Genomic DNA, 24,988 nt, shown 5'->3' with positions numbered 1-24,988 from the left:
AGAAATGACAAAGCAGCGCATGGTAAAAATTAACCCTACAGTGGACGGTCTAAGGTATAAAGATCTGAAGTTTCTGTACTCGGCTGCTACATGAGCACAAAGGGACTGTCCTGTGAATTTAAGGGGGTGGGGGAAGAGCACTGGATAAATAAGATGTTCTCTAGTTGAACTCGTCCCTTTATTCAGCATTTAACAGGTATTTATATTTTTGTTTTAGCTTCCAAGTATAAATCCTAGTGCGTCAGTCTCTGGAAACGAGAGCACCTTTTCCACTGGAGTAGGGACAGCAGGAGTGGGGCAGCTGGAAACGGATACTGTTCCAAAATCTGAAGCAACCGATAGTAGGATAGAAGAGTCTGCAAAAACAGAGACATTACCAGCCAGTAACACTGGTGAAACAAAGCCTAACAGACCAGTCTGTCCAGAAACAGCCCCATCATCAGCCTTGCACTGGCTTGCAGATTTAGCGACACAAAAAGCAAAAGAAGAGACAAAAGGTGAGCAGAAAACCTGCCTTCTGCTGCTTGTTTGCTACATTTTGTGAGAGTGTCTGGCCTTAAACAGAAAAACACATGGTCTCTTTTCTTCATTTGCCTCTTCAAACCAGTTTTCTTTAATAGGCCTAAAAATACGGAGAACCAGAAAGATGAAGTAACATACAATTGAAGATCAAAACAGTGTCGTATCACTTCCAGTTTATTTCAGTGCCTATTCTTGTATTTATTTTCGAAGTAATAAGCAGCTAGTACCCTGATGTAAAATACTGAATATTCATTTGAGATGCAGATTTGTCACTTTATGAACTAAGCAAGTTAATAAAGCTGTCCTGTGTGAAAATATGAAGAGTGCATTTCCTCAGAATTTGGAGATTAGAGTCTACCTGGAGAATCAAATGAAAGCTTAGAACTTCTTTAGTACTCAGTAGATTGAGAAAGTGATTCCCAGTATGAAACAGCTGTTTACAGAATACACTTCTCTGTTGTCAGAGGCAGCACAGCTAACACAGGATTTATTCCTGTCTAAATTGTACATGGCAGGAACTATTTTACATGCCAATGTAAGTGTTCGTGGCTTTCACTAGTTTTACAGGGCATAGCCACTGTAATTTTTTGATTGCATGTAAACTATCTGAAATATTTCATACTGAAATATTAATTCAGAAAGTAAAGGAAATATTTGTTGACTGAGTCTGTTTCAAACACTTGTTTGTGTGTCAAACACTTTGCAATTCAGATAATCTGCTGTACTGTTTAAAAAAACCTTAACAGCATAGCAAGGGTAAAATCTGTCTGAAGTATATGATGCGTTTGTCATTCTCTTTGAGATGCCCCATTTACTGTTGCAGTGATAACTTACCTTTACCACAAGATTCTATCAGTATCGTATTTAATACAAGAACAAATGATTTTACAGAACTCTTATCATTTGAACATGCTTTTCTCAACTTACTTCAATATCTTTCTTGCAGAAGCAGGATCACTGAGGTCAGTGCTTAATAAAGAGTCCCATTCACCCTTTGGATTGGATTCCTTCAACTCCAGTACAAAGGTTTCCCCACTAACCCCAAAGCTGTTTAATAGCTTATTGTTGGGTCCAGTGACATCTAGCAACAAGGCTGAAGGCTCCAGCCTCAGAGATCTGCTACACACTGGGCCGGGAAAGCTTCCTCAGGTCCCATTAGACACAGGAATCCCCTTTCCTCCAGTCTTTTCTGCAGCTTCCACAGTAAGTAATTTTGAATTTATTAAATTTATTCAGGGAAGAATCTCATCATCTAATGGTTTTCATCTAAGTTTTTAATAGTATTTTATTCTCAAATGTTAAAAGCTAAATATGCTAATTAATGCGAAATATGCAATATTTAGCCAGCTGCCATGCATCCTCTCTCCCTACCTGCTGTGCCCCCTTCCCCCCCCCCCCCCCCCCAAGTTACAGGATACTTTTACTTTGTGTTTTGGTTTGCTACTGCTGTGGAGATATTCTTCCTTCCAAGAGACCAAAAAAATTAGTTATATAACCTCTTAATTGATAATCAGCATCCCTATAAAAACTCACTTAAATTCCATGTCTTTAAAAACGTTGTGTACCCTAAAACAGACAAAAGCTTGTGAGCAAAGAAATTCCTAAAAAACCTTAGGTATATTTGAAAGGTCTTTAAGATAGGATATGAATTCAGGAATCTAGGATATAGTAGCTATTTGTGGATGCTTATTCTCAAATATGAATACTTTGTTTCTCTTTAATCTGTTTAGAAGAAAATAATGTTAAAAAAACCCAAAACACTTGCTTCTAGAGAAGGCTAGATGCTGTAAAATTTATCAAGGATTTAGGTATTTTTGGAGAATACTTGCTCCAAAAACTCGGACAGGTAGAATGAGGATGACAGTGAAACGGTTTATCTGATAACAGTGGGGTTCTTTGGGGGGGGGGTTTCGGGTTTTTTGGTGTTTTTTTTTTTTTTTTTTTTTTTTTTTTTTTTTAATCTCTGCATTAGTCTGGAAGGATGAAACCTTAACAATAGTTCAGATTGTTTTCTGTTGGTAGAGGGAACTTAAGCTGTAAGGGAAAATAGGTCATTGCTACAGGAAAGTGAATCCAATAATCTTTTTTTTTTTTTTTTCCTCATCACTGAGTACAGGCTAAGATGTTGTGGTCACATGGTTTAAAGCAAGTGATTGTTTCCAGGCAAGAGAGCCTGTGTCAGTTTAACTGTGTTCCTGCAACTGTATGCGTTCTCTTACCACACTGAGTCAGATCCATTGTATACTGTCCTCCCCCCCCCCCGCCCCGCCTTTACCTCTGCTCTTCCGTGGAAGAGGTATAGTTAAGATGTGGTTCATATCAACATAAGACATTTAAGTTGAAGCTATTGTGATCCCATCACCATCTTACTACAGGCATTCATGCAAGCACCAAACTGATTGTAGGAGCTGTTTGAGCTGAAAGGAGTATGGCAGTTTTTAAAGCTAAGAAAAATATGTGTCTCTAGATGGAGATTTCAGATGGTATTTCAGTTCTGAAAATGATGCAGAGCAATGGTGTTTGGCTTCTTTCTTTATCTTTTCCACACTACAATAGGTCATCTCATGCAAGATGCTCATGGTTCATCATTATCCTTTTATTAACCATTTGTCTATATAAATGCAATGGACCTTTTCCTCCTGATGCTCTATATCCTTCCTGAATACAGACAGATTAGCAGATTCAGGGTAACTGCTCAACCTACTTTTAATTGAAAAGGCCTTTATTTGAATAACAGTTTGCTCTTTTCACTGAGTGAGCAGTCAGTTAAGAGTGTTGTGAATATACGTCCAATTTTTCTTTTCAACTACCTGGTTTTGCTTGATGGGAACGAATAACAAGTCTTCTAGCTCAAAAACATAGAACCACAGAGTAATTCAGGTTTGAAAGAGCTTCTGAGGATATCTGGTCTAACCCTCCACTTGAATGTCTGGACACTTATTGTAGAATATGTATGCTTAAAATGCATCTGAGAGGCAGCAGTTACATTGGCCACATTGACAGGAATAATAGACTGCTGCTCATGAAGAGGAGAATCATTTCAGTGTTTGCATAGCATTGACCTTCTATTAGGAAGAGCAGTTAGCATTGACTGTAATGGTTAAACTCTTTTGTTATCTATTTCACGGCCTCTTCAGAGTCAGTGCAAAGGTATGTTTTTAAGCCTAGCAGAAGAGGATGATCTTATCGTCTAGTCTTGCATAAAACAGGCTATCATCTCCATCAGCAGTACAGGCTGGATTCTGACTAGTAGGGATGTAGTCTGCTGAAAAGGACTTGGGGTCCTGGAGGACAGCAAGCTGAACTTGAGTCAGTATTGTACTCTTGCAGCAGTGAAGGCAAAGTGGGTCCTGGGCTGGATCAGGAAGAGTACAGCTAACAGATCAAGGAATGTGATTATTCCACTCAGCACTTGTTAGGCCACACCTGGAATACTGTTTCCAGTTTTGGTCCCCTGAGTTCAATATAGACATTGGAAAATTGAGGGAGTCTTATGAAGGGTGTCAATTGATTAAAGTGTTGGAGGAATTGGTTTTGTTCAACCTAGAGAAGAGAAGGCTTTGGGGATCTAATCAGTCTTCTCATCTAAAAGGTAGTTGTAGAGAAGATGGAAGTACGCTCTTCACAAGGCAGCATAGTGACAGGACAAAAGGCATTGGGCGCAAACTGCTTCAGGGGAAATTCCCTCCAGATATAAGAAAAAAATCTTATTTTACATTTAAACACCAGAATTGGTTGCCCAGAGAAGTCATGGAATCTCCCTCGCTGGAAATATTTGAGACTTGGCTTGACAGGGCCCAACCTAACCTAACCTGATTGCAGTAGAACTTTTCTATGACTCTCTGAACATTTATACAGAATTCATAACTTCAGTTATGAACATTGTTTTGTTTTATGTTGATAACTCTGCATACATACAACTTCTCCATTTATTGAACTTAGTTTTAAAGAAGATGACTAAGTTGTTCCAGTGATAGTTTTTTTTTTTCTCTTAGTGTTCAGTCAGCATACAGCCCCTGGGTTTTCTCATGTCTTTTACAGCTTGAATGAGCAGCTCTTTGCTACCAGAAAACATAGGTGCCTTGTAACTAGTGATCCACTTACTGCTTATTTTTTGTTGGATAAACTAAACGTATTTAGTGTCTTAAGTATCTTGCTATATGCTATAGGTTTTTAAATCTTGAATTGTGTTCTTAGCTTTTTTCCTGAATCTCTTCTGATTTTTAAAAAATACCTCTAGGAGTGTGGACACTACAACCAAAGAGACTGTCTACTAATGGCTTTACTAATGTTACACATAGAGGAGGCACTTTCTCCTCCCTCAGTCTGTATGACTTAACATTCTAATGTTCCTCAGCTTACCTGTGCCAGGATTGAATTCTCCATTTCCTTACTGGGAAAGTGAAGTAGGTTTGTGATTTTCTTAATTTCATTAATATCTCAACTCATTTGCACCATTAAGTTGATAGAGGTTAGATTATGTATGTATTCTACTCCGTGACGGTTGTAGTATTTTGTCTAGGTGACCTGCAGCAGGTTATTTGTTTGCCCATTATAAAACAGGGGCATGTCTGTTTGTTTTTATTGAATACATGCCTCTCTCTACTGATTTGTGAGCTGTTGATGTTTTTCTGATAGCAAAATGTCCTTGACTGAAAGATGAATGAGAGCAAATATGCATTAATATGTATACTGTTATAAGACTAAACTTACCTATGGATTTACATCTTCCAGGGGGCCAAAGGTAAAGCAAGCCTGCCTAATTTCTTAGACCATATCATTGCTTCTGTGGTGGAAAATAAGAAGACATCTGATGCTGCAAAACGAGCTAGTAATTTGGCTGACACGCAGAGAGAGGTGAAGGAAATGGTAATGGGATTAAATGTGCTGGATCCACACACCTCCCACTCTTGGCTGTGTGATGGTAGACTCCTTTGCCTTCATGATCCTAGCAACAAAAACAACTGGAAGATCTTTAGGGAGTGCTGGAAACAAGGCCAGGTGAGTGATGAAAAATAGCCAAGCCTTACTGCTATAAGTTTCTTGAAATTGTAACTGATCTTCCTTTATCAACATGTCCATTCGAACTTTGGCCAGTTGGTCTTGAGTGCATATGATGCACAAAGATTTCAACTTTAGCACTATGAATGGGGGACACAGGAGCTCTGTGTACTCCACACTGTACTGACTCAAGCCTATGTGCCCTTGCACACTGACCTTTTCTCAGCTTACTGGTGTGAGGGTGTATGTTGTGACAGTCTTTTTAGTTGTGGTGTGATTTGTGCTGAACCTGTTCAGCCACGGGGAGAAGTGAGTTCCATTTGTGAATCCACTGTGATTCATGCATGCATCCTAACATCTACCCCATACTTGATGCTTTAGAGCCTCAGAGGAAGGTCCATTCCTTCCAGCTGCAGTACATAGAAGAATACAAGTACTGCATGTAGTAACTTCTGGAGAAATTTTGGGGTGTGCTTGGCACAGTGTCTCATCCTGAGCCTACAGCCTGTATGAACCCAAGTATTGCTGTGGACTCAGCATCCCATGTGTTGAGCACTCTCCTGGATTTTCTGTGGGGTCATCCACCAGTTAAATCTTCAGTCAGAAGACTGGACCTTAGACCTGTTGTCAGCATAGTCACCTTTTCAGATCTCAGTCCATAGTGCTCTAGCTTTTAGTCTTTAGAGAACCATTAAGATTGGCCTGGTTAGTCAAGCTGAAGCTTAAGAAATAGGTGAGTACCTTTTGCTGCAGAGGAGATGCACCCATAGTTCTGACAGAATTTGGTGTCCTGAGCTGTCAGTGTTCAAACTACGTCCTTGGGACTTGATTCTTCAGCTACCTCTGACACTGCCACCTTCACCAACTACTCAGAACCAAGACCATTGGAGCTAAACAGTTTTGTCCCTCATGTTTTCTGGAAAAGTCCTTGTTCTGTCTTCTGTTATTATGCTAATGCTCTTGGCACTCATATTCCTTGCCTTTTTTGGGGTGCTGCCTTGCAAGACATTGTGGGCTTCTCAGCTGTGATGAAAGAACAGATCAGGCTACATATTCCTCTTCTGAAACTCTGGATCTCTTCCCACCAGAGGTGGAGTATTTTTCAGTCAACTTTAGCCTGTCACTTGGGACTGTGCATTCTCTGAGGCCCCTAGGCACAAGCATGACTAGCACATGGCCATGAGAACCGCAGAGAGGATTGTGGCACCACCAGCCACAGAGTTTCTAGTTCCTGTTTCTGTTGGAGTCAATACTCCCCTAGCCAACTCTTAACAGATGGAAGAGGTTACTGTGCAGCACACTCACTTGTCTGACTAGAAACTTAGCTCGCTACTGCTGTTGTCAGCTTTCCCTGTAATTGAAGTTATCTTCTTGTCCTCCTGAATTTTTTGCAATGTACAGGGATCTCTCCTGTTTTTAACTTGTTGGATTCCTCTTATTCATGAAGGATTTCAGATCATTCTTTTGCACCCCCATGGTGTCCGATGTAATTTTCCTGTCATGGCTAAGAACACTTGAAGCGTCTGGTCAGTATCCTTTGGTAGTTTTCTCAACCGCTCCATCAGCAAACAATGCTGCCTCTCTGAGAAGGATCCTAATATTTCAGGAGCTACCAACAAAAGACTTGCTCGTCAGCTTCTTTGCAGTCAAGGCTGGCTGATGGGCACAAGATGCTGCATGTGGCAATGGGGTACGTGACTTAGCAAATCCTGAAACTCTCTTCATGGATGCTAGAGATGCAATTACTGATCTTCTGTCCAAAGTGTAGCTGTCAATGCTCATCACCTTCCAAATTGGTGCAGACTAAGGCTCTGGCCACAACTGTCACGCTCATGTACCATTCATGATCCAGTAGTTACTGGGAGTGTTCTTAAACAATGCATTCTCAGAGATGTTTGTCTGTGGCTCTGTGCATATCTTTGCCAAGAGTTGTGATACTAGCAGAACATCTAGGAGCATCTGTGCTCCTCAGGGTTGTACTGACCCGTTTGTTCACGTGAATAAACCCAAGATCCACCTTCAGATCACTTTTAATGTATAGGACACAACTTGGAATCATTTCAAATTTGTGTAGGCATGTGAACTGTTACTTGTACATAGTAGTTACTAAAACTAAAGTTCTTCAGGGTTGGTAATCCATTTCTAAGTTCACTTCATACCCCCTTTCCCTCTTCTCTCAAGTCTTCTAACTCGCTTTAGAGATTGCAGTGTGAAAGGAACTGAGTCTCAAGTCATCTTAAACTTATAAGTTTTTGGCCAGTGGTGGGGAGGATTGTCTAGTATACCTTTTCCTAGTATTGTTAGTTCAGGAAAAGCCTTGAGCTCTTATGGAGCATTTATTTTGTGGCCACTCAAACCTTGAGTTGGAATGTGTATGTATGTTTAGCCTAAACATCTTAGAAAACTCCTTTTGCAAGTGGACAGCTTCTCTCCACCCCTTACTTTTGTACTTGGGAGTTAATGATGATCCATAATCGTGCATAAAGAACGCGGGGAAATAACTAAAAAAAAAAAAAAAGTTTTTGTTGGCATTTTCTTATGAGCAAGTTTTAATACAAATATTGTTTCTAGTAGTAATTACTTTTGTGCTTAAAAACAGGGTGGGAGGCGGCTTTATGCATGCAGTACTTCCACATCCTGTCTTGTCTTAGAAGTAATATATTAGACTAAGGTAACCACACATGGTCTGAAACTGAAGTTTGCTTTGACTCTAGTTATTTTTTTGATGTACAAAAGCTGGACATGTGGATGAAAATAATTTGTAGCGTCTTTGGTGTGATGGTAGTGAGGGGTTTCAGCTCTTAGTGTGGTTGCATACGTAAGAAACTTGGTTATGGTAGAGTAAGCATTTATTCTTTGTATTCTCAGCCCGTGCTGGTATCTGGTGTCCATAAGAAGTTGAAGCCAGAGCTCTGGAAACCAGAAGCTTTCAGCTTGGAATTTGGAGATCAAGATGTAGATTTGGTGAACTGCAGGAACTGTGCCATAATTTCAGATGTGAAAGTGCGTGACTTCTGGGATGGCTTTGAGATAATATCTAGTAAGTAATACCTAATGGCTGACTAGTTTGGTTGAGCAGTCTGTCTTATTACCTTGACCACCTCCTCTTTTTCCACCTGCTTTCTTGAAAGGCAGAGCAAAAAAAAAAGTTCCTGATAGCTATCAGTCTTGTCCAAAGAAGCCATTGCTCCGTAGATGTAGGGCACCCTAGAAAACATTTTACTGGTGAAGATTAAGGTTGAGCTGCTGAAGTATTTCAAAATACAAAATTTTGGCTGTACTACAGCATGTTGGTGTGTTATTTTCATGTATCAAAAGATAATCTGTATCATGGGAAACTACTTTTTCTGAACTTTTCTCAGTGAAAACGATAATCATAATCAGTTACCATTATTAAGACAGTATGAGATTTGACTACCCTTACTCTCCTTTCAACATCAACCTTTATTGTAAAACTAAAGGGAACTCACAAAACTAAATGAGATTGAAGCTTGTGGAAACTAAGACTCAGTGGAATATGCCAACTAAATAAACTTGAGTTTATAAATTATTTTTATTGCAGATCATCTGTGAGTTCAAATACATTTTTCATATGACTTATGAACAGCAATGCTGTATGTGTACCTCGTGATAACACACTCCTAACACTTGAACTAACCAGTGAAAAATCCTGGGAATATAATTCCTGGGAAAAAAATTCCTGTCTTGAGTTGGTCAGACTGAAAATCTACATGATTAATGAGCTTCAGAAAAGCAGGGAGCTCCATTTTAGATTATATGCATCTAGGTCAGGGCAGTCTAAGATTTATAAATGTTAGAGTTGTAGTGGTTCATTGCAATGCTGCCGATTTTAAAAGTGTATCTGTAAAATGGTTTTCTGTATTTGTTGCTATGTGTACATAGCAGAAATAGCGGACAAATGAGCAACTCAACAGCAAACAGGATGATATATTTGTAGACTGAAAATATTCATTCCCCTAGTCGTTTTCCAATCAAAGAGTTCCCAACTTTGTATATTTGGAACAATATAAGTTAAATCTTGTATTTTGTGCTGTTAAATTTCATTCTATTCCTGTTACTACTGAGAAATGAATGGCCTGGAAGGATATAATGGTATTGATGGTAATTGGGAAACTTCACCAGCACCTCACTCTTGTGCTAGGGTCATTCATGAAAAGAGTAAATGCATGTGGATCAAGTTATCTTCAAGAAACGTTATTTGTGGATGCTTCCCTTTCAGCAAACTCCACTGTTGCCTGCCTCTTGGATAGTGCCTTTACCACACTTTATATAAGAAATGTTAGTGATCTAGACTGGAAAGCCTGATCATTTTTGCTAGTTTCTTTTAAATACATTTTAATTAGTGTTCTTCAGCCAATCCCCAGTTTAGAAGATCAGTATTCTCTATGAGTCAGTGATTTCACATGCGAACTGATGTGAAAATGGATTGGAAATTATATGGTGACTGACTTCTCTGCAATAGGTCAATTTTAGATTTCTCAAATATGTTGCTGTTTTTATTTTCAGACTGTTATTTAGCTATTGAAGAGAAGCAGAAGAGCCACTTAATTTGGAGGTGGTATTGAGATGATCCCTTAGTTATGCTATCTGATACTTTGTTTATTTTAGTTGATTTTAATCTTGTGCTGTTTGCTTTTGATATCTTCGAGTTTTGTCTGGACAACTTGCAGTTCTTACTTCATCTTGATCATTCTTAAACCTGCTTTTCTTTGCTCATCAATTTTCTATTTTTCATCCTGTTTCATGTAATTTGTCAGATCATTACGGTCTCCAAGTAGCTGTTCACTCTGTCCTTTCCGAATACCTTCCTAAAAACTGCTTCTCCTTGTTTGGATCAAAGGTTCGTGATTTTTAAATGTTGAATATGAGAAGTTCTGAAACATCTTTGAATTCAACTCCTTGAGGACTTGAATCCAGTTCACCTGCCAGTCTAAAATCCGTAGCTCATTAAAATTAATTTCCTTTAAATGAGTCATTTTGTTCTACATATCTGCAGTTCTTCCTTCCTTTTAATTTAAATCAAATCATTTTTTTAATATTGTAACCTAGGGCTGTTTTCCATAGCTTGTTGATACGTACTGCAAGGTGACTCACAGGTCTTCAAGTCCCAGTTTCTTAGATATGTTTTCTTGTTAGGTGCTGCCAGCATCTCTACTAGGTTACACATTCTTAGGTACAACTAGTTGCTTTTTGTTTGGCTGATAATTCTTAGCGTGGCAGGGAGTGATGAAGGATGTAACATTTTGGGGAAAGGAGATGTGGAGGTGTCCGGCTGCAGTCCTTTCTGTTTTCCAACTGATGGCTTCATGTAGAGCTGTGAAGTATCTGGTAGAGGAGTGAACTTCATTTCTCTCTAAATGCCGTGAGTTTCCCAAGGTGCTGCATTTACTCACTTCCAGATATTTTATTAGCCATTCTAATATTTGAGGAAAAACAGTAGTTGATATTGTGGTCAATACTGTCATATCATATATCCACTCAAGAAAACCTTTCCTGTTACATACAAAATGTCATCTTTCTGTGCTGCCAGCTCTCTGCTAACAGTCAGGTCTCAGGTAAGACTCTTGAAGTGAAGAACAGATGTTTGAATTTGGCACCCCTCTAATTTGCCTCCTGACAGGAAGAATTTTGAAAACCAGAAGCCTTCCTCCCTGCATTTTTCAAAAATGATTTCTTAGATGAAGTTTGTGTTTTAAAGCAAACTAATTGACATGATTCATCTTAAGATGTGGTCAGTCTGTCTGAATGGTTCTGATCTTCCCTTGGCATCCCTCTCTAATCAAAATGGCGTATGTTACAGTATGTTACAATTCAGTCATCTTCAGGAATTCTCAACTATCCTACCCTGTGAATTAGGAGGGACGTGTTCTGTTTGGTCCCCAGTGCCGGATGGTAGTCTTCCTTGGTAACCCTCTGTCCTTTAGATTTTTGAGCATGGTATATCATGGTTTCTTGCCTTATACTAGAGTTACGGTTGATCTCAAAGCATTCGCTGATAGCATTTGTTTTATAGAGGCACCACTCCTCTTGAAATGAAATGTAAAACTCCTTTAGACTGAAAGTGGTTAGGCAGAATGTTCTGGAAACTCTTGTTTTTGGAGTTGGATAAAAACTCTAAGATTTAGCAGCTATGCAGGATCTTCTAAACTTCTGCTGTAGGCAATGATACTACCCTGTATCTAACTGTTACACTCTTATTTGGTCATGTATTGTAATGCTTGGCAGCCCAAAGAAAAAATCAGTGTCTGTTTTGCTGTGTTATGGAAGAGAGGTATTGCTACAAAGAATTTATGGCTTAAACAAGGTAATGGGTTGTGGTAAAAGACAGGACATACATAATCTTAATTTGTTTCTTGCAGAACGGCTCAGGTCAGATGACGGTCAGCCAATGGTACTGAAGTTAAAGGATTGGCCTCCAGGGGAGGACTTTAGAGATATGATGCCTACAAGGTAAGTAAATCTTAGCAACAGTGCCTACAGGACTCCAGCTGCATGGGCTATAATCAGCTTAGAGATACAGGCATATTGAAAATGGAGCAGAAGAAAACCTGACTTTGTTCTTTCTCCTCTAGATTTGAGGACTTGATGGAAAATCTTCCTCTTCCTGAGTATACCAAGAGGGATGGCAGACTGAATCTGGCTTCTAGGCTGCCAAGCTACTTTGTCCGTCCTGACCTGGGTCCTAAAATGTACAATGCCTATGGTATGTGAGAATAATTCTACAGATGTTCATTTTTGTGACTCCATATTATATTGCAAGCATATGCAAGGCTGTTGTGTTAATCAAAAGTCTGTGTAGAGTACTTACCTAGGACACATTTTCACTTTTCTGAGTTAGTCCTGTAACTTATTCCTGTGCTAGTCTTTTTGCTATTGTCAGATGTGCCTTTTCTTGCCTTGTAGTTCGCAAGAAATATTTATGTGACAAGTTAAGTTTGCAAACAATTACTCTTTAATATACACAATAAGAATAATACTGAGGCAGGGTTGAAGATGAGGACAGTATCTTTTTGAGACCAACTGATGCAGTCGAGAGGAAAATGCACCAACTTCTGGGCACTTGGGTCTGTATGTTCATGTTTCCAACTAAGACTGGGATTTTCTTCATGCATGTCTAACAATACAGGTCATTGACAATATGCAAGACTGTCACCATGTTCAGCTGCCTGAATTAGATGGGTAGTTTTGTTCTCTGATACTGAAATTGTGTAGTAGGTAAATAACATACAAATAGAGGAAGCCTTTGCCTGAGCACATACGCTGCATAGGGCAGTGCAGCATTAAACTTTCAAATGACATTTAGTACAGCAGAGGATTGGGGATATATAAACAATTAATGCATGTTTTATAATCTTGGAATTACTTCATTTCCTGAATGTACTGTGTTTGAGATGACTGCCAAAAGTAGGGTTCAGAAACTTTTAAATTAAAACAATTGGTTGTTAAAGTTTCAAGATACTTTTAAACACCTATTGATTTGGAAACGTGTACTTAGGAACTTCAGAGTAAGATAAACTAATGTTTAAAGTAGTCGCTCTTGGGATATACTGAAAGATATCACCTGATACTGATGAGGGGAAAAAAATTGCAGACCTGTCACAAAACAGGTACGTAGAAGGAAGATTAACATAGTGTAACCTCTGTAGTTCTCTTTAAATGCTTACGATACAGGGGTGCAGGATTTTTTAGGCTTTGAATTCCAACTACTAATATACCTGCAGTAACAACTCACCTGAGGACATGAAAGATTTTTCATTGTTTCATCTCCTTAAAAAAAAAATTTTAACTCAGTGACTAGATGTAGATTTTAGGCTTAAAAGCTGTAAACCAACTTCTTGCAGTTCTGAGAAATAGTTTTAATGGGATTATTTTGTTTTTTATCATAGCAGTATGATATCACAAATAAAGGAATTTTTAAAAATATAGACATTTGTGAAAATATGCAAATTGGAGGAGGGTTTTTGATATTTAAAAGTATTGTCCAGTGTTTTGGCTTGTATATTACTTGACGTGCAAGTTCAGTGAAGAAGGCTCCACACCAAAAGAGTTTATCTAATCGAGCAATATACAGATTAGAGTGCAGCAAGAAGCAAAGTAATCTGTGAAAGGTAACTTATCTTTGCATTCTGCTAGTTCCTAGCAATGGAAGGAATGGATTCATTTTGTTAGATTTTTCTTAAATGTCAAAGCTTTCTTCTCTTTGTTTTGAGTTTGTGGGGAGAGTGCTGATGTTATTTTTTAGCAGTAGAATTTAATCCTCTAGTATTTGATTCTCCTTAGATATATAGGTTTTGGTTCAAAGAGAGAAAGTATTACACTTTATTTACTTTCAAGGAAAAAGTTTAGGTCTGTCTTCAAAAACAGTGTTATATCTTTTTACCTGTAGCTTGGTTACAGACAAAATAAAGGGTGAAACTAGAAATAGAGACGATTCTGTATGGTGAATGAGAGTAACTTTTCTAAACCGGCAGCCTCCTTCCCAAATTTGAATTAAGGAAGAAAGAAGCGTATTTCAGTTATAAATATATGGGTTTGTTTGGTGAATATGTGGTGGAAAATAGTTCTCACCTTGTATAGTAAAGACTTTCGTGTGCTTAGCATTTTAAAGCATTAACATAGGAAAACTGTAACTGAAGCCTGGTTCTTCAAGTGATAGTTAGTTGCCTAAATAAAAGGACATGTCTATAGGAGTGGACTGTGAAGAAAGCCTATTCTCTTCAATAGGTTTTGTGTATGTAGGACCAATAAATATCAACCAATCTTTATTTAGATGCTTTCGTCTACTTTTGTCTCTATATAAAAGTAGCATTCTAGAAAAAAAAAAGAAAATTTCAGAGAGGCTACTTTTGTGGGAGCTTAAATAGGGTGGGTTTTATGTTACACTTTTTTTTTTTTTAATAGGCTTGATCACTGCAGAAGACAGACGAGTTGGTACAACCAACCTGCACTTGGACGTGTCTGATGCTGTTAATGTCATGGTGTATGTTGGCATTCCCATTGGGGAAGGGACCCATGATGATGGTAATGTTTGAGGAAAGCTGTTTTCTTTGAAAATTGATAATGTGTGTTAGGAAGAAGAATGTATCCGAGGTCTTTTATTGTTCAGGTGCGTCATAACTATGAAACATAAACTGCCTTGGATATTTGGGTTATGTCTGCAGCACATATTTAAAAGTGCGGTAATGTTTTGTTGGTTCCCAGCTGTGAAAGCAGTGGCATTTTGCTGTAAATTAGATACATCTGTTTCAAGAAAGTACGGAAAACAGTGATGTTACTCTTCCCCCTCCTTATATTTGAATAATTGCATTAGTTCTATTTGAATTCATGACTGAGTTCTGTGGTTTTATTTTGATTAGCTGTTGATTGACACAGTTCCTGAATTTTGTTAAGATGAAGCTTGATACACTTAAGAGTATTATATGATAGAGCAGTTGTAATAGAAGTGTGACTGGGTTTAGTGGATCAAAAGGGTCCTTCCTGTTCTGTATGTCAAAAATCGGAAGCTGTGTAATCATATTGTTTTCATGTGGATCTTCCTTTCAGAGGTTCTGAAAACAATTGATGAGGGAGATGCTGATGATGTAACAAAGCAGCGAATCCACGAAGGAAAAGAAAAACCTGGAGCATTGTGGCACATCTATGCTGCCAAGGATGCTGAAAAGATACGGGAACTTCTCAGGAAGGTATGTTTATGACGAAGGAAGTTTGGACCTAGCAGATTCCTTGAAGAGCTTACTTGTAGCAGCTAAATGATGTAAATTGCTGTGGTCATCAAGTGCGTAGGTATTTCTCATGCTCTCTTTGAGGACATCAGAGGTTAATTTTTTCCCAAGTTTTTGAGCCTGGTCTACTTCATGCTAATGCAGATGTTATTAGTTAAGACCTGAATCATCTTAATGAAAGTAGTGTCATACTTTGAAGTAGTTTAAGGTTATGCTTGTTATGTGTTTTGGTACAGTGTGTTTTGTGGGCCAGCAGTATCAAGTTGTGGTGTCATGGGTTTTTTTTCCCTCCCTATCCTGGCGCTAGGTTGGAGAAGAACAAGGCCAAGAAAATCCACCAGATCATGACCCCATTCATGACCAAAGTTGGTACCTGGACCAGACCTTACGTAAGCGACTCTATGATGAGTATGGTGTACAAGGTTGGGCAATAGTGCAGTTCCTAGGAGATGCTGTGTTCATTCCTGCAGGTGCTCCCCATCAGGTAAGTGTGCCACTTACAGGCCATATTGACAAATAGAATTAAACCTGGAGCACAACAGAACTGTGACTCCCAAATAACTGTTAATTTGTTGCTGACCTTGGTTCTTTTTTCTATGTAGGCAGTTCTTACAGGAACTATTTGAATTGGCTCTTAATCCTTATGTCAGTGAAAATGATATCAAAATCTGAATAATGTGTAACGTGATAGAATTAAGAAAAAGAATATTTAGGGTGAATAGTGAGAAAACATTCCTGCTAGTGAAACTTCAGCCTAGGGAACAGAATTCCAGAAAAGTACGGAGAACAGTAGAGAACCTACTTTTGAAAGCATTATTATATGTGGAAGGATAGGGGACATCTGAGATGTCGGGTACTTTGTTCTGCTTTTTTTTTGAGGGGGGGGGCTTTTTTTTTTTCTTTTTAATATCATACTCTTCGGTGCTGCCCAGTAATAGGATGAGAGGCAATGGGCACAAACTGAAGCACAGGAAGTTCCGTCTGAACATAAGGAGAACTTCTGTACTGTGAGGGTGACTGAGCACTGGAGCAGGTTGCCCAGAGAGACTGTGGAGTCTCCATCCTTGGAGATAATTCAAAACCTGCCTGGACACAATCCTGTGCAACGTGCTCTAGGGGACCCTGCTTGAGCAGGGGGATTGGACTAGATGATCTCCAGAGGTCACTTCCAACCTCAACCACTCTGTGATGCTGTGATTGGGCACGCAGTTCTGTGTGAAATTAAATATGCTTCATTTCTTATTTCTGATAAGTGTGGAAGAACCTAACATACATGCATATTTTATACATCTATATATACACGCACACTCTGTATGGTTCACTCGGTCTTGATGTGTCTATCATTTGGTATGGGGTTTTTTTAGGTCCATAATTTGTACAGCTGCATCAAAGTGGCAGAAGATTTTGTATCTCCAGAGCATGTGAAACACTGCTTCCGTCTGACCCAGGAGTTCAGGCACCTGTCTAATACTCATACAAACCATGAGGATAAACTGCAGGTAACCATTTTGAGGGTAGTCACTAAATATATCCTGTGTTTTGCCAGGTTTGTTCGGTGTAAGAAATAAATGGTTTATGATTTACAAGAAAAATACTTCACACAACTTTGGATGTTTATCTCATTTGATAAATACTTTAAAAAATAATTAATGCATTTGCATCTGCAATATTATGTAAACAAAAATCAGCATTAACCTTCTGGCTTTCCAGAGAAATTTCCCACCGTTGGACTAGCACACATATCAGTATTAATTAGTTTATAAATGGCCAAATCCTGACTGACAGTGAAGCATAGCAGACAAAAAAATCCATATTAAAAAGAAAAAGAAATGCTTTGTTTTGAAGAGAAGTGTGTATTTCACTGAGGTCATTTATATTTGTTTCTTCATTAGTTGTCTAAAGGAGAATTGCTCTGGGAGTGGAGACTTGCTTATTTAAATTTTGATTAATCCCAAGTAACAAAAACTCAAGAAATGTGTTTTAGTTTGAAGAAATACAATTGTTTAAACAAATATGTACAGAGCATATTGTGCACTGGATAGAAGTAGTGCGTTGTATACAAGACAGTAAGTTCTACAAAGAGAAGACTGTAAGAGATCTTGATTTCACTTATGTATGCTTCTAAAGAGTTAATATCTGTTTAGCTTGCAAACTTCCCTGTCAGCATTTTTTGTGTATTAGTAACTGCATGCATGTAAAATGGGGGGACAGACATCTGCAAGGATGGCTGTTCTTGGAAAAGTGAGTATTCAATATATAACCATCCTCCAGCATATCACCCAAGAATGTCAGAACTTGCCATATTAATTATTTCAAAGAATTCAGTGAAAATTTGCTGTAAACAAAGTTCTTTATGGATTTGCACAAATTAGAGTCTTTAGACTCCATACAAAGACAACAGGATGATTTGTTGCATTCTTTCAATTTAGACAGGGTTAAACTATTATTTTCTTTCTCCTTTTGATTCATATGAATCAGGCCCAAGTGACTCATCACACACTTTTTCAAAGTAAATTTATATGAATGACTTAATAGCGTACTTTCTCCTAGGGTCTCATAGAAGAGAGGCTTTACTCTAAAATAATATGAATAAATGAGCTGCTGACTGACCAGAAGATGAGTTAATAGGGCAGTGCAGTTTTCCAAAATATTTGTGTAGTCTGTGACAGTTTAAATTTGTGCTGTTGATACCCTGAAGCAGTAGTAGTGCTAACTTCTGCTGAATTTTTAGTGCAACTCAGTGTTGTACGTCTTCGTGTATACTTCCCAACTATTACGAATTCAACTGCCAAAGTTGATTGCATAGGTATGCAAGACTCTCCTTATTAGTCTGGAGATGCTGATTTTTTTTTCTCTCCTGTTACAGGTGAAGAATATTATCTACCATGCAGTGAAAGATGCTGTTGGCACACTGAAAGCTCATGAATCCAAACTAGCTAGATCGTAGGAGTTGCTAATTCCAAATCCCCTGTGAAGTAAGCCTTTTGCTCACAGTATATACAGGGACTGCACATGACTGCCTCTGCAGGAGCAGAGGCTTCTCACTAAGAGCTGGTGTGGTCAGTATTACACACACTCTTCAGCCACTGTTTTCTATGCTGCCTCAACACTGAAGGTCTAATGGAAGGTCGCACTGTTACATGCAGAATTCCAGATTCTAATGAAAGGTGCCATGTCCCTTTCCTGTGGCCTTTTTGCAAATTGGAATAATAGGGAAGCCACATGGTGTTCCTGCATATTATGATTAGAAATGGTATAAAGAGTGTGGATGTTTTTTTTCCTCTTGCCTAGTTAGTTTCCACAGAGTTAGAAGGAATGCGCTGGAGGTGGGTTGTCCTACTGCAGACTTAGTTGATAGCTGCTGAAGGAGTGTGACCAGCAGTAGCCAAATTGCAGAAATTTAAGTAATCTTCCCATGTGAAATACAGGCCAAGGAAAAGGATAAAGCTATTCTCTGCACTCCCCTTCTTGTAGCCGTTTCTCTATACACTGTAGAGTTGCAGAAATAAAGGGAGAACCCACTTTTTTTCCCAGGAGACTCCAGAAATAGGAGAATTGTGTATTTAGTGAAAAACTAGGTTTGTAGTGAAACAGTTAATATTTCATGAAAGTAGATATTTTTAGTATTTTTGAAATACCACAACTGTTCCTGGATTTTCAAGGAAAGGCACATTACATTTAGTCTTCCTTTCAATAAAATCAAGAAGTGATTTTTAGAAAGCAGTCCAAAATAGCACAAAAACAGCCAAAGGAGAGTGAATAGAAATTGACACCCCACCTCCCTTGCCCTTATTCCTCACCCATCTTTTCTACCCTGTCCCTCCCTGTCCCCCTGCTTCCTCAAAATGAGAAGGAAGAAGGAATATGAACTCTGTTCTCATGTGGAGATGTTGTGCATCTCTCCCTGCACTGGTAACCGTAGGCAATAGTTCACCCAATGCCAGTGCTAGTTCAAGACATCTATCCTTTCCAAAAGTGAAGGAAAAGTTAACTTTCAGTATCAACTTTGTCCAGAACTATTTTAAGTAAAACGTTCCTGCTTGATAGAACTGTATTCAGAATTTACTAATGTCAGCATTGATGCAATGGATTTCATTGTCCGGGTACATGGGGAAATGTATCTACCTTATATCCAGCTGTACTGTAGTGCCACCTGCAGGCCTGTTAATATGTTCACGGTTATTTCATTTTTTTTAAATAAAAGTCATTTACTGTAACAGTCTGTGTAGTTTCTTTCAGACCTGGACTCTGACCTTCCTGCCTTGAGGCTGTCTCAGTTTCTGCCTCTGGGTAGTGTAGACAACCTGATAACTTTTTGCCCTGTGTCTGACCAGAAGGCTTTTAAGCCTGGAGTCCCAAGTATATACTGGGGCCATACCAAGTCACCTATGCATTCTTGATTATCAGATCCTTTGAGTAGAAGATCCATCCTGCTGTGAAGCATATGTCTTATGATGTGCTCCCCTCCTCTCACAGTCTTCCTAACAGGCTGGGGGTCAGTGCTGCCCTCTGCACTGGAGATATGGATGAGGTGGCAAAGATTCCCAGGCTTTTGGCCTTGGAGGTTGTGATAGCAGCAACAGTTCTGTTCACTGACCTGTTGGCTGGCAGTCATTCAGGTAGATTGCTGGGTGCAAGTAGTTCATGCCTTGGCTTTTGCAGCTCTCCTGTGAATATGAGCTAATTCAGTCACTGCAGTTGAAAAGTAAGTTCTGTCTGAACATAAGGAAAAACTTGTTTACTGTGAGGGTGACTGAGCACTGGAACAAGTTGTCCAGAGGAGCCTGTGGAGTCTCCATCCTTGAAGATACTCAAAAGCCATCTGGACACGATCCTGGGCAACATGCTCTAGGTGACCCTGCTTGAGCAGGGGATTGGACTAGATGATCTCCAGAGGTCTCTTCCAACCTCAACCATTCTGTCCTGTGGAAAGGATTACCCTAGCCCATGAACCATTCAATTTCAGCATATTTTTATTATGCGGAGTCTCCTGTGCATTCCTGCTGGACTCTGTGCATGCAAGCCATTCTGAGTGGTTAATTATCTGAGATGTTTTCTTGTTTTGTTTTGTATCAGCAATTACTGTACAAAAGAGCATAAGGACATAATTGGACATGGGGACGAAGACTTGGCTACGGGTAATGCAGTAGCTTGGATCACTCCAAATGTAGTGATTTACACAAGAGTTGCGCATCTCACACTGAAGCTTTCTGTTTGGATTGGGTCTACCAAACAATATTTCTGTCTGTTGTATTTTCTCTGTTAGTAACCATGCAGTGCAATCAACCTAAAGCAATATTCAGCCAAAACCAAAGGAATGATTAGGACAAAAATTGTGTGTTAAAACTAAGAAATATGTAGCAATCCAGATTTTTAGACCAGATGAGAACAGGAAAAATTGGTAAATTCATCTGGCAAATCAGTTCCAGTAACTTTTATTTGAACACAGCATATCTCTTACCTGAATTGAATACATCAGGAGATGGAGACTGTACCATTTCATTTGGTAAGTCATTCCGAGTAATTCATTAACACTTTCAGTATTAGGCACAAATTTACACTTATCTAGATTGAGAATCCACTCACCAATTCTTGCTTGTTTTCCACCAAAATAAAATTTTCAGTTAATTAAATGTTGTAATTGTCACCTCTGTCTGTTCAACTAATCTAAAATGCAACTGCTAATATACAACAATTTCAGAATTTCTGAAATAGAATTGTCATTATTGTGTATCTGTAAACACTTAATATCCTTTCCTATGTGTGTTTGTGTGTGTATATCTATATATACACACATACACAACTGCAGGGGTCTGGTTTTTTTAAACATGTTTAGTTTCTGCTCTCTACTGTAGCCTTACATGGTCAGGGATATCTTATGGTACTTCTAAGTAGACTGGGAAGCTTACTGAAACTGTATAATCTTGATGCCACAATTAATTATATTTACAGCCTCAATTACATTCTTTGACAGAGTTATGTGATTTAATTGTGTGAAAAGTATTTACCTTTGTTAGCTTAAATTTTGCTGCTCAGTAATCTAACTGAGCTCCAGAATCTTTTTTTCTGGAAGTGGTTGTCCTTTGTTTACCCCTTTGACCATTTTCTTAGCTTCATGGTTCTCTCATGTGCAATTCCTCTCCCCCTAAGTATCTGTCTTCCAAGGTGGCAAACAGTCTTGGACTGTAGTGTCTTGCTTTGCATAGAACCTCTTCAGTACCTCTGATCATTCTGGCTGACCTTCTTGTGCCTCTTATTAGTTCAGCTACTCCATTTTTTGAGGGAAGAAGATTCAAATTACAGGTTCAAATTACAGGTCAAAATGCAGGGTTTTAAAGGTGGTTGACCATGCATTTCTGCAGTGACGCAGTGATGCTCACTATTCATCTCTGAAACACTCCTATTGCTGCATTTCTTACTAATGGAGGCATTGAGATTTGCAGTAGAGATGATTGTGCTATTTTTCCTGAGCAGTGATAGCTAATTTGGAGCCTACTGTATATTCATTGTGCACATGTAGTTAGGGTGATCTCAAGGGCATGTGTTAGGGCTCTCTCTCAACAGGATTTTTTGGAGAGGGTCAGTCTAAGCACTCACCCTCCCAGTATGGAGCATAAGTTGCATCATACATCATCTTCATATAGAGCTTATCGCAAAACTAACCAACTGAAGTGATGATAATATTGTTTTAAGATGTACAACCAGTAGTTTTTGTCACAGTATTTTCTGGTTACAGTCTTTTAAGGAGCAGCTGATATGTAACCTGGAACATAAACTAATTAAAGGTTTATATATTAGAAATGAGAAATTTTAGAGCAAAGACAAAAGAACTTCAGTTGTAGGCCTTAAAAATCATATTGCTGTTACCTTTAGTTCATTGGAGTCATGACATTTCTTCTACTGAATGTGTTTTTTCCATTAAATGGAGCTGCACAAGATACTGGGCAGGCACCATATTTTGAATATCCATAAGAGCTTTAAGCTCTGGTGGTTCTTTCAGCCAGTGTTCTGTGGAACTGTGGCATATTTAGCACTGTCATTCACCAGTTTCACAAAGCCTTCAATATATTACACAGGACACACTCATCTCTTCCCCTTGGTCTCAAATCAAGGGGAAGAGATGATGTCCCCAGTCTGAAGCTTTCATCTTTTTCAACTGAATAACTTCCCATACCTGATACTAATTAGAAATGAAACAGTCTGCAAGGGCTAATCTTACAACACTTAACCTTTTCTATGTTCATAAACTAAAGGAACTAAACCAGTCAACATTAAATATGGAAGAAAAAAAAAAAGTGTTTTCTCAGTACATCAAAGGTCAACATGCAGTTGTTCCTCCAAAAGATTTTGAGACTGCCTCTTGGGTAACCTGAAGCCATCAAACAGGACTTAGAGAACTTGGATGTGGAAAAGTAACTTGCATTTACCTGCAATACAGATAAGATGAAAGAAGATATCAGGCATGGATAGTCTTTAAAATGTATTCCTCCAATGCACATATGACTCTTCTCCTTCCTCACTTCTGATAGCCCTTTGATACCTACAGTTAAGAGGTATCAACTGAGCTGCATGACATGCTAATCTACTTATTCATGCACCAAGTGTATCTTGTAAGTATTGCTTTGGTAGAAAACTGGAGTGAAACTATACAGCGTATGAGTGGAGCATAGCATGAAAGCACCTGTGGACAATGCATCTTGCAGGCTCTGGTTACTGGTAAGTAACCTTATTTTCTAGAGTTTTCCCTAGCTAATCCTATATCTGGGATGCACACACAGATGTGCTTGAGGCCAGTCGCTCTCAGTGCATCTCAGCCTGAAATCTCTGCTCAGTCTGAAATCTCTGCAGCTTCCTCTTCTCCTAATTGTCCCTTGTCTCTAGATCCCTCTTCTAACCTTGGCATACCAGCTGCCCACTCCCACCGGGCGTTTGAAAAGTAACCAGATACTGCTTATCTTAACATTGCTCTCTTCTCTCCCTCTTCTTCCTGCCTTACAAAAGCTTTTTATTTTATTTGTATACTTTCAGGTAGGCTAATATAAAAATGGTAAAGTGAGTTTCAAGACCTGGATATAACAAAGTACAACTGCTTCCCCTGGGAAGGTCACCTCTAACAAAACAGCTCTCAATCACAAAGTGAAATAGGTTAAAAAAGGGAAAAGTTCTTGTCCAATTCTAGGGCCTTACCTTCCACCATGTCAGCTTGTACTGTAAGTTTACATTTTATTTTCTGTGTTTTCCTCACTGCTTTCAGAGTTTGATACTCTTCCATTGCAATCTGCACCTTTAAGCTTCAGGGAGAGGGTTCTTGTGTTCTTCCACTTCACCTTTCTTCTGATAGACCCTTACTTATCCTGCTAAGCTTTTCCAGTCACTTCTGTGTTCTTGAGTCCTGACTGAACTGCTGTTTCTCTCCATTACAGCAGCTTGACCTCAGCTGTGGCAGGATCTCCAACTCTGACCAGGTATTGTTCTAAATGTGGCTTTGCTGGAGCTGCTCTTAAGGAACAGTTAGCTTCATTTCCATGCCTCGTTGTTCAGGCCATAGTGGATCATTAGTCACCTACTTTAACCATCTGTAGAACACACAAATAAGTATGTCATGAGCTACTCCAGCAGTAGCATCTCTGCTAGAAATTAAATTTAAAAATTAACAAATTAATTGCTATCCTGGATGGGCCTTAAGCTCTTAATTTCACAGCACTTTACAATATTACTAATAACTTAGATTAATGACAAAAATAATAAAATACTAGTAATAATAAAGCATTCTAGTTTAATCTGACTTGCAGCTGGCTCTTGTTATGCCTTTAACCAGCCCTTCAGTACCAGGAGTTTCTCCTTGTGAGAACATAGGTTAATTAATTAATTTCTCAGTCATCTTTATGTCATGGAAAGAAATTGAGCTTCTTATCATTACCTGTAAATTGCTAGCTTAAAATATCTTTCCTGTACCCATTCTAAAGCTCAGCATTGCCACTTAACAATGAGCTCCTGCTTATGACATTCGCAAAGTCTATCTGCTTTACTAACGTTAATGTTCATGTTCTGTTTTTCTTATCACCGCTTATTTGTAATGCACCATAAATGTTCATATTGCTCCTCAGACAGCTCGTTATACAGTTCAAAACACTAAAGTGCTGCTCTGCCCATGCTGTAGCTGTTTAGCACTCCCAACCTCTTCATAAATCAAACGCTCCAGGTCGCTGGATTCCATCTGACCTGTCTGCATCGTCCAGTTGCGAAGTATGAATGCGTTATTCAAGCACCAAAGCTGTTGCCATACTGGTCCCCCATATGAAGTTGATGGGTTTATAACCAGAATCACTACGGTGAGGGTTGTGCGTGTTTGTACAACTTGGATGTGTCGGGCAGGCTCCTTTCTTCCTATTTGTAGGTTGTTTATGCAGTCAATGGTAAAAATGTGCAGTCCCATATGCAATCGTTTTGTGGCTGTTCCTACCCAAAAGCAGAGTATGATAAAATGTTCTTTGTTACCATTTATAGAGACAGTTGGTTTTTCCACTTTTGGAAATGGGAACTAATGGGAAGTTGCTGATGTTTTGTATTTTTCACTGTAGCTCATTATACTAAAGCTCATGCATCCATGAGAAAATTCTTCCCTAGCAGCTCATTGTTTTCGCTCTGCCTTGCTTCGATCACTTTGCTTTTCAGAAGGGAGATTTGGCAAGCCTCAAGGTTTTACCATAGTGCTGCCTCAG

The 24,988-nt window shown here is 38.9% G+C and overlaps 1 protein-coding gene across 2 annotated transcripts in view; it reads left to right on the top strand.

Moving 5' to 3' along the window:
* KDM3B (lysine demethylase 3B) overlaps nt 1-19,483 on the top strand; it is a 59,957-nt gene extending 40,474 nt beyond the window's left edge. For both annotated transcript variants that reach the window (XM_067305026.1, XM_067305025.1), the window contains exons 14-24: nt 218-497; nt 1,469-1,725; nt 5,257-5,523; nt 8,392-8,563; nt 11,904-11,994; nt 12,117-12,247; nt 14,446-14,565; nt 15,088-15,227; nt 15,574-15,750; nt 16,631-16,765; nt 18,133-19,483. In XM_067305026.1, the coding sequence (XP_067161127.1) occupies nt 218-497; nt 1,469-1,725; nt 5,257-5,523; nt 8,392-8,563; nt 11,904-11,994; nt 12,117-12,247; nt 14,446-14,565; nt 15,088-15,227; nt 15,574-15,750; nt 16,631-16,765; nt 18,133-18,213 (1,851 nt within the window). In that variant the 3' untranslated portion in view covers nt 18,214-19,483. The remainder of the gene's footprint in view (nt 1-217; nt 498-1,468; nt 1,726-5,256; nt 5,524-8,391; nt 8,564-11,903; nt 11,995-12,116; nt 12,248-14,445; nt 14,566-15,087; nt 15,228-15,573; nt 15,751-16,630; nt 16,766-18,132) is intronic.
* Nucleotides 19,484-24,988: the final 5,505 nt, after the last annotated feature.

This window comes from Apteryx mantelli, chromosome 14 (assembly GCF_036417845.1).
Source record: "Apteryx mantelli isolate bAptMan1 chromosome 14, bAptMan1.hap1, whole genome shotgun sequence".
NCBI lineage: Eukaryota > Metazoa > Chordata > Aves > Apterygiformes > Apterygidae > Apteryx > Apteryx mantelli.
The sequence above is the reverse complement of the archived record's forward strand: the minus strand, read 5'-3'. Positions and strand labels throughout refer to the sequence as shown.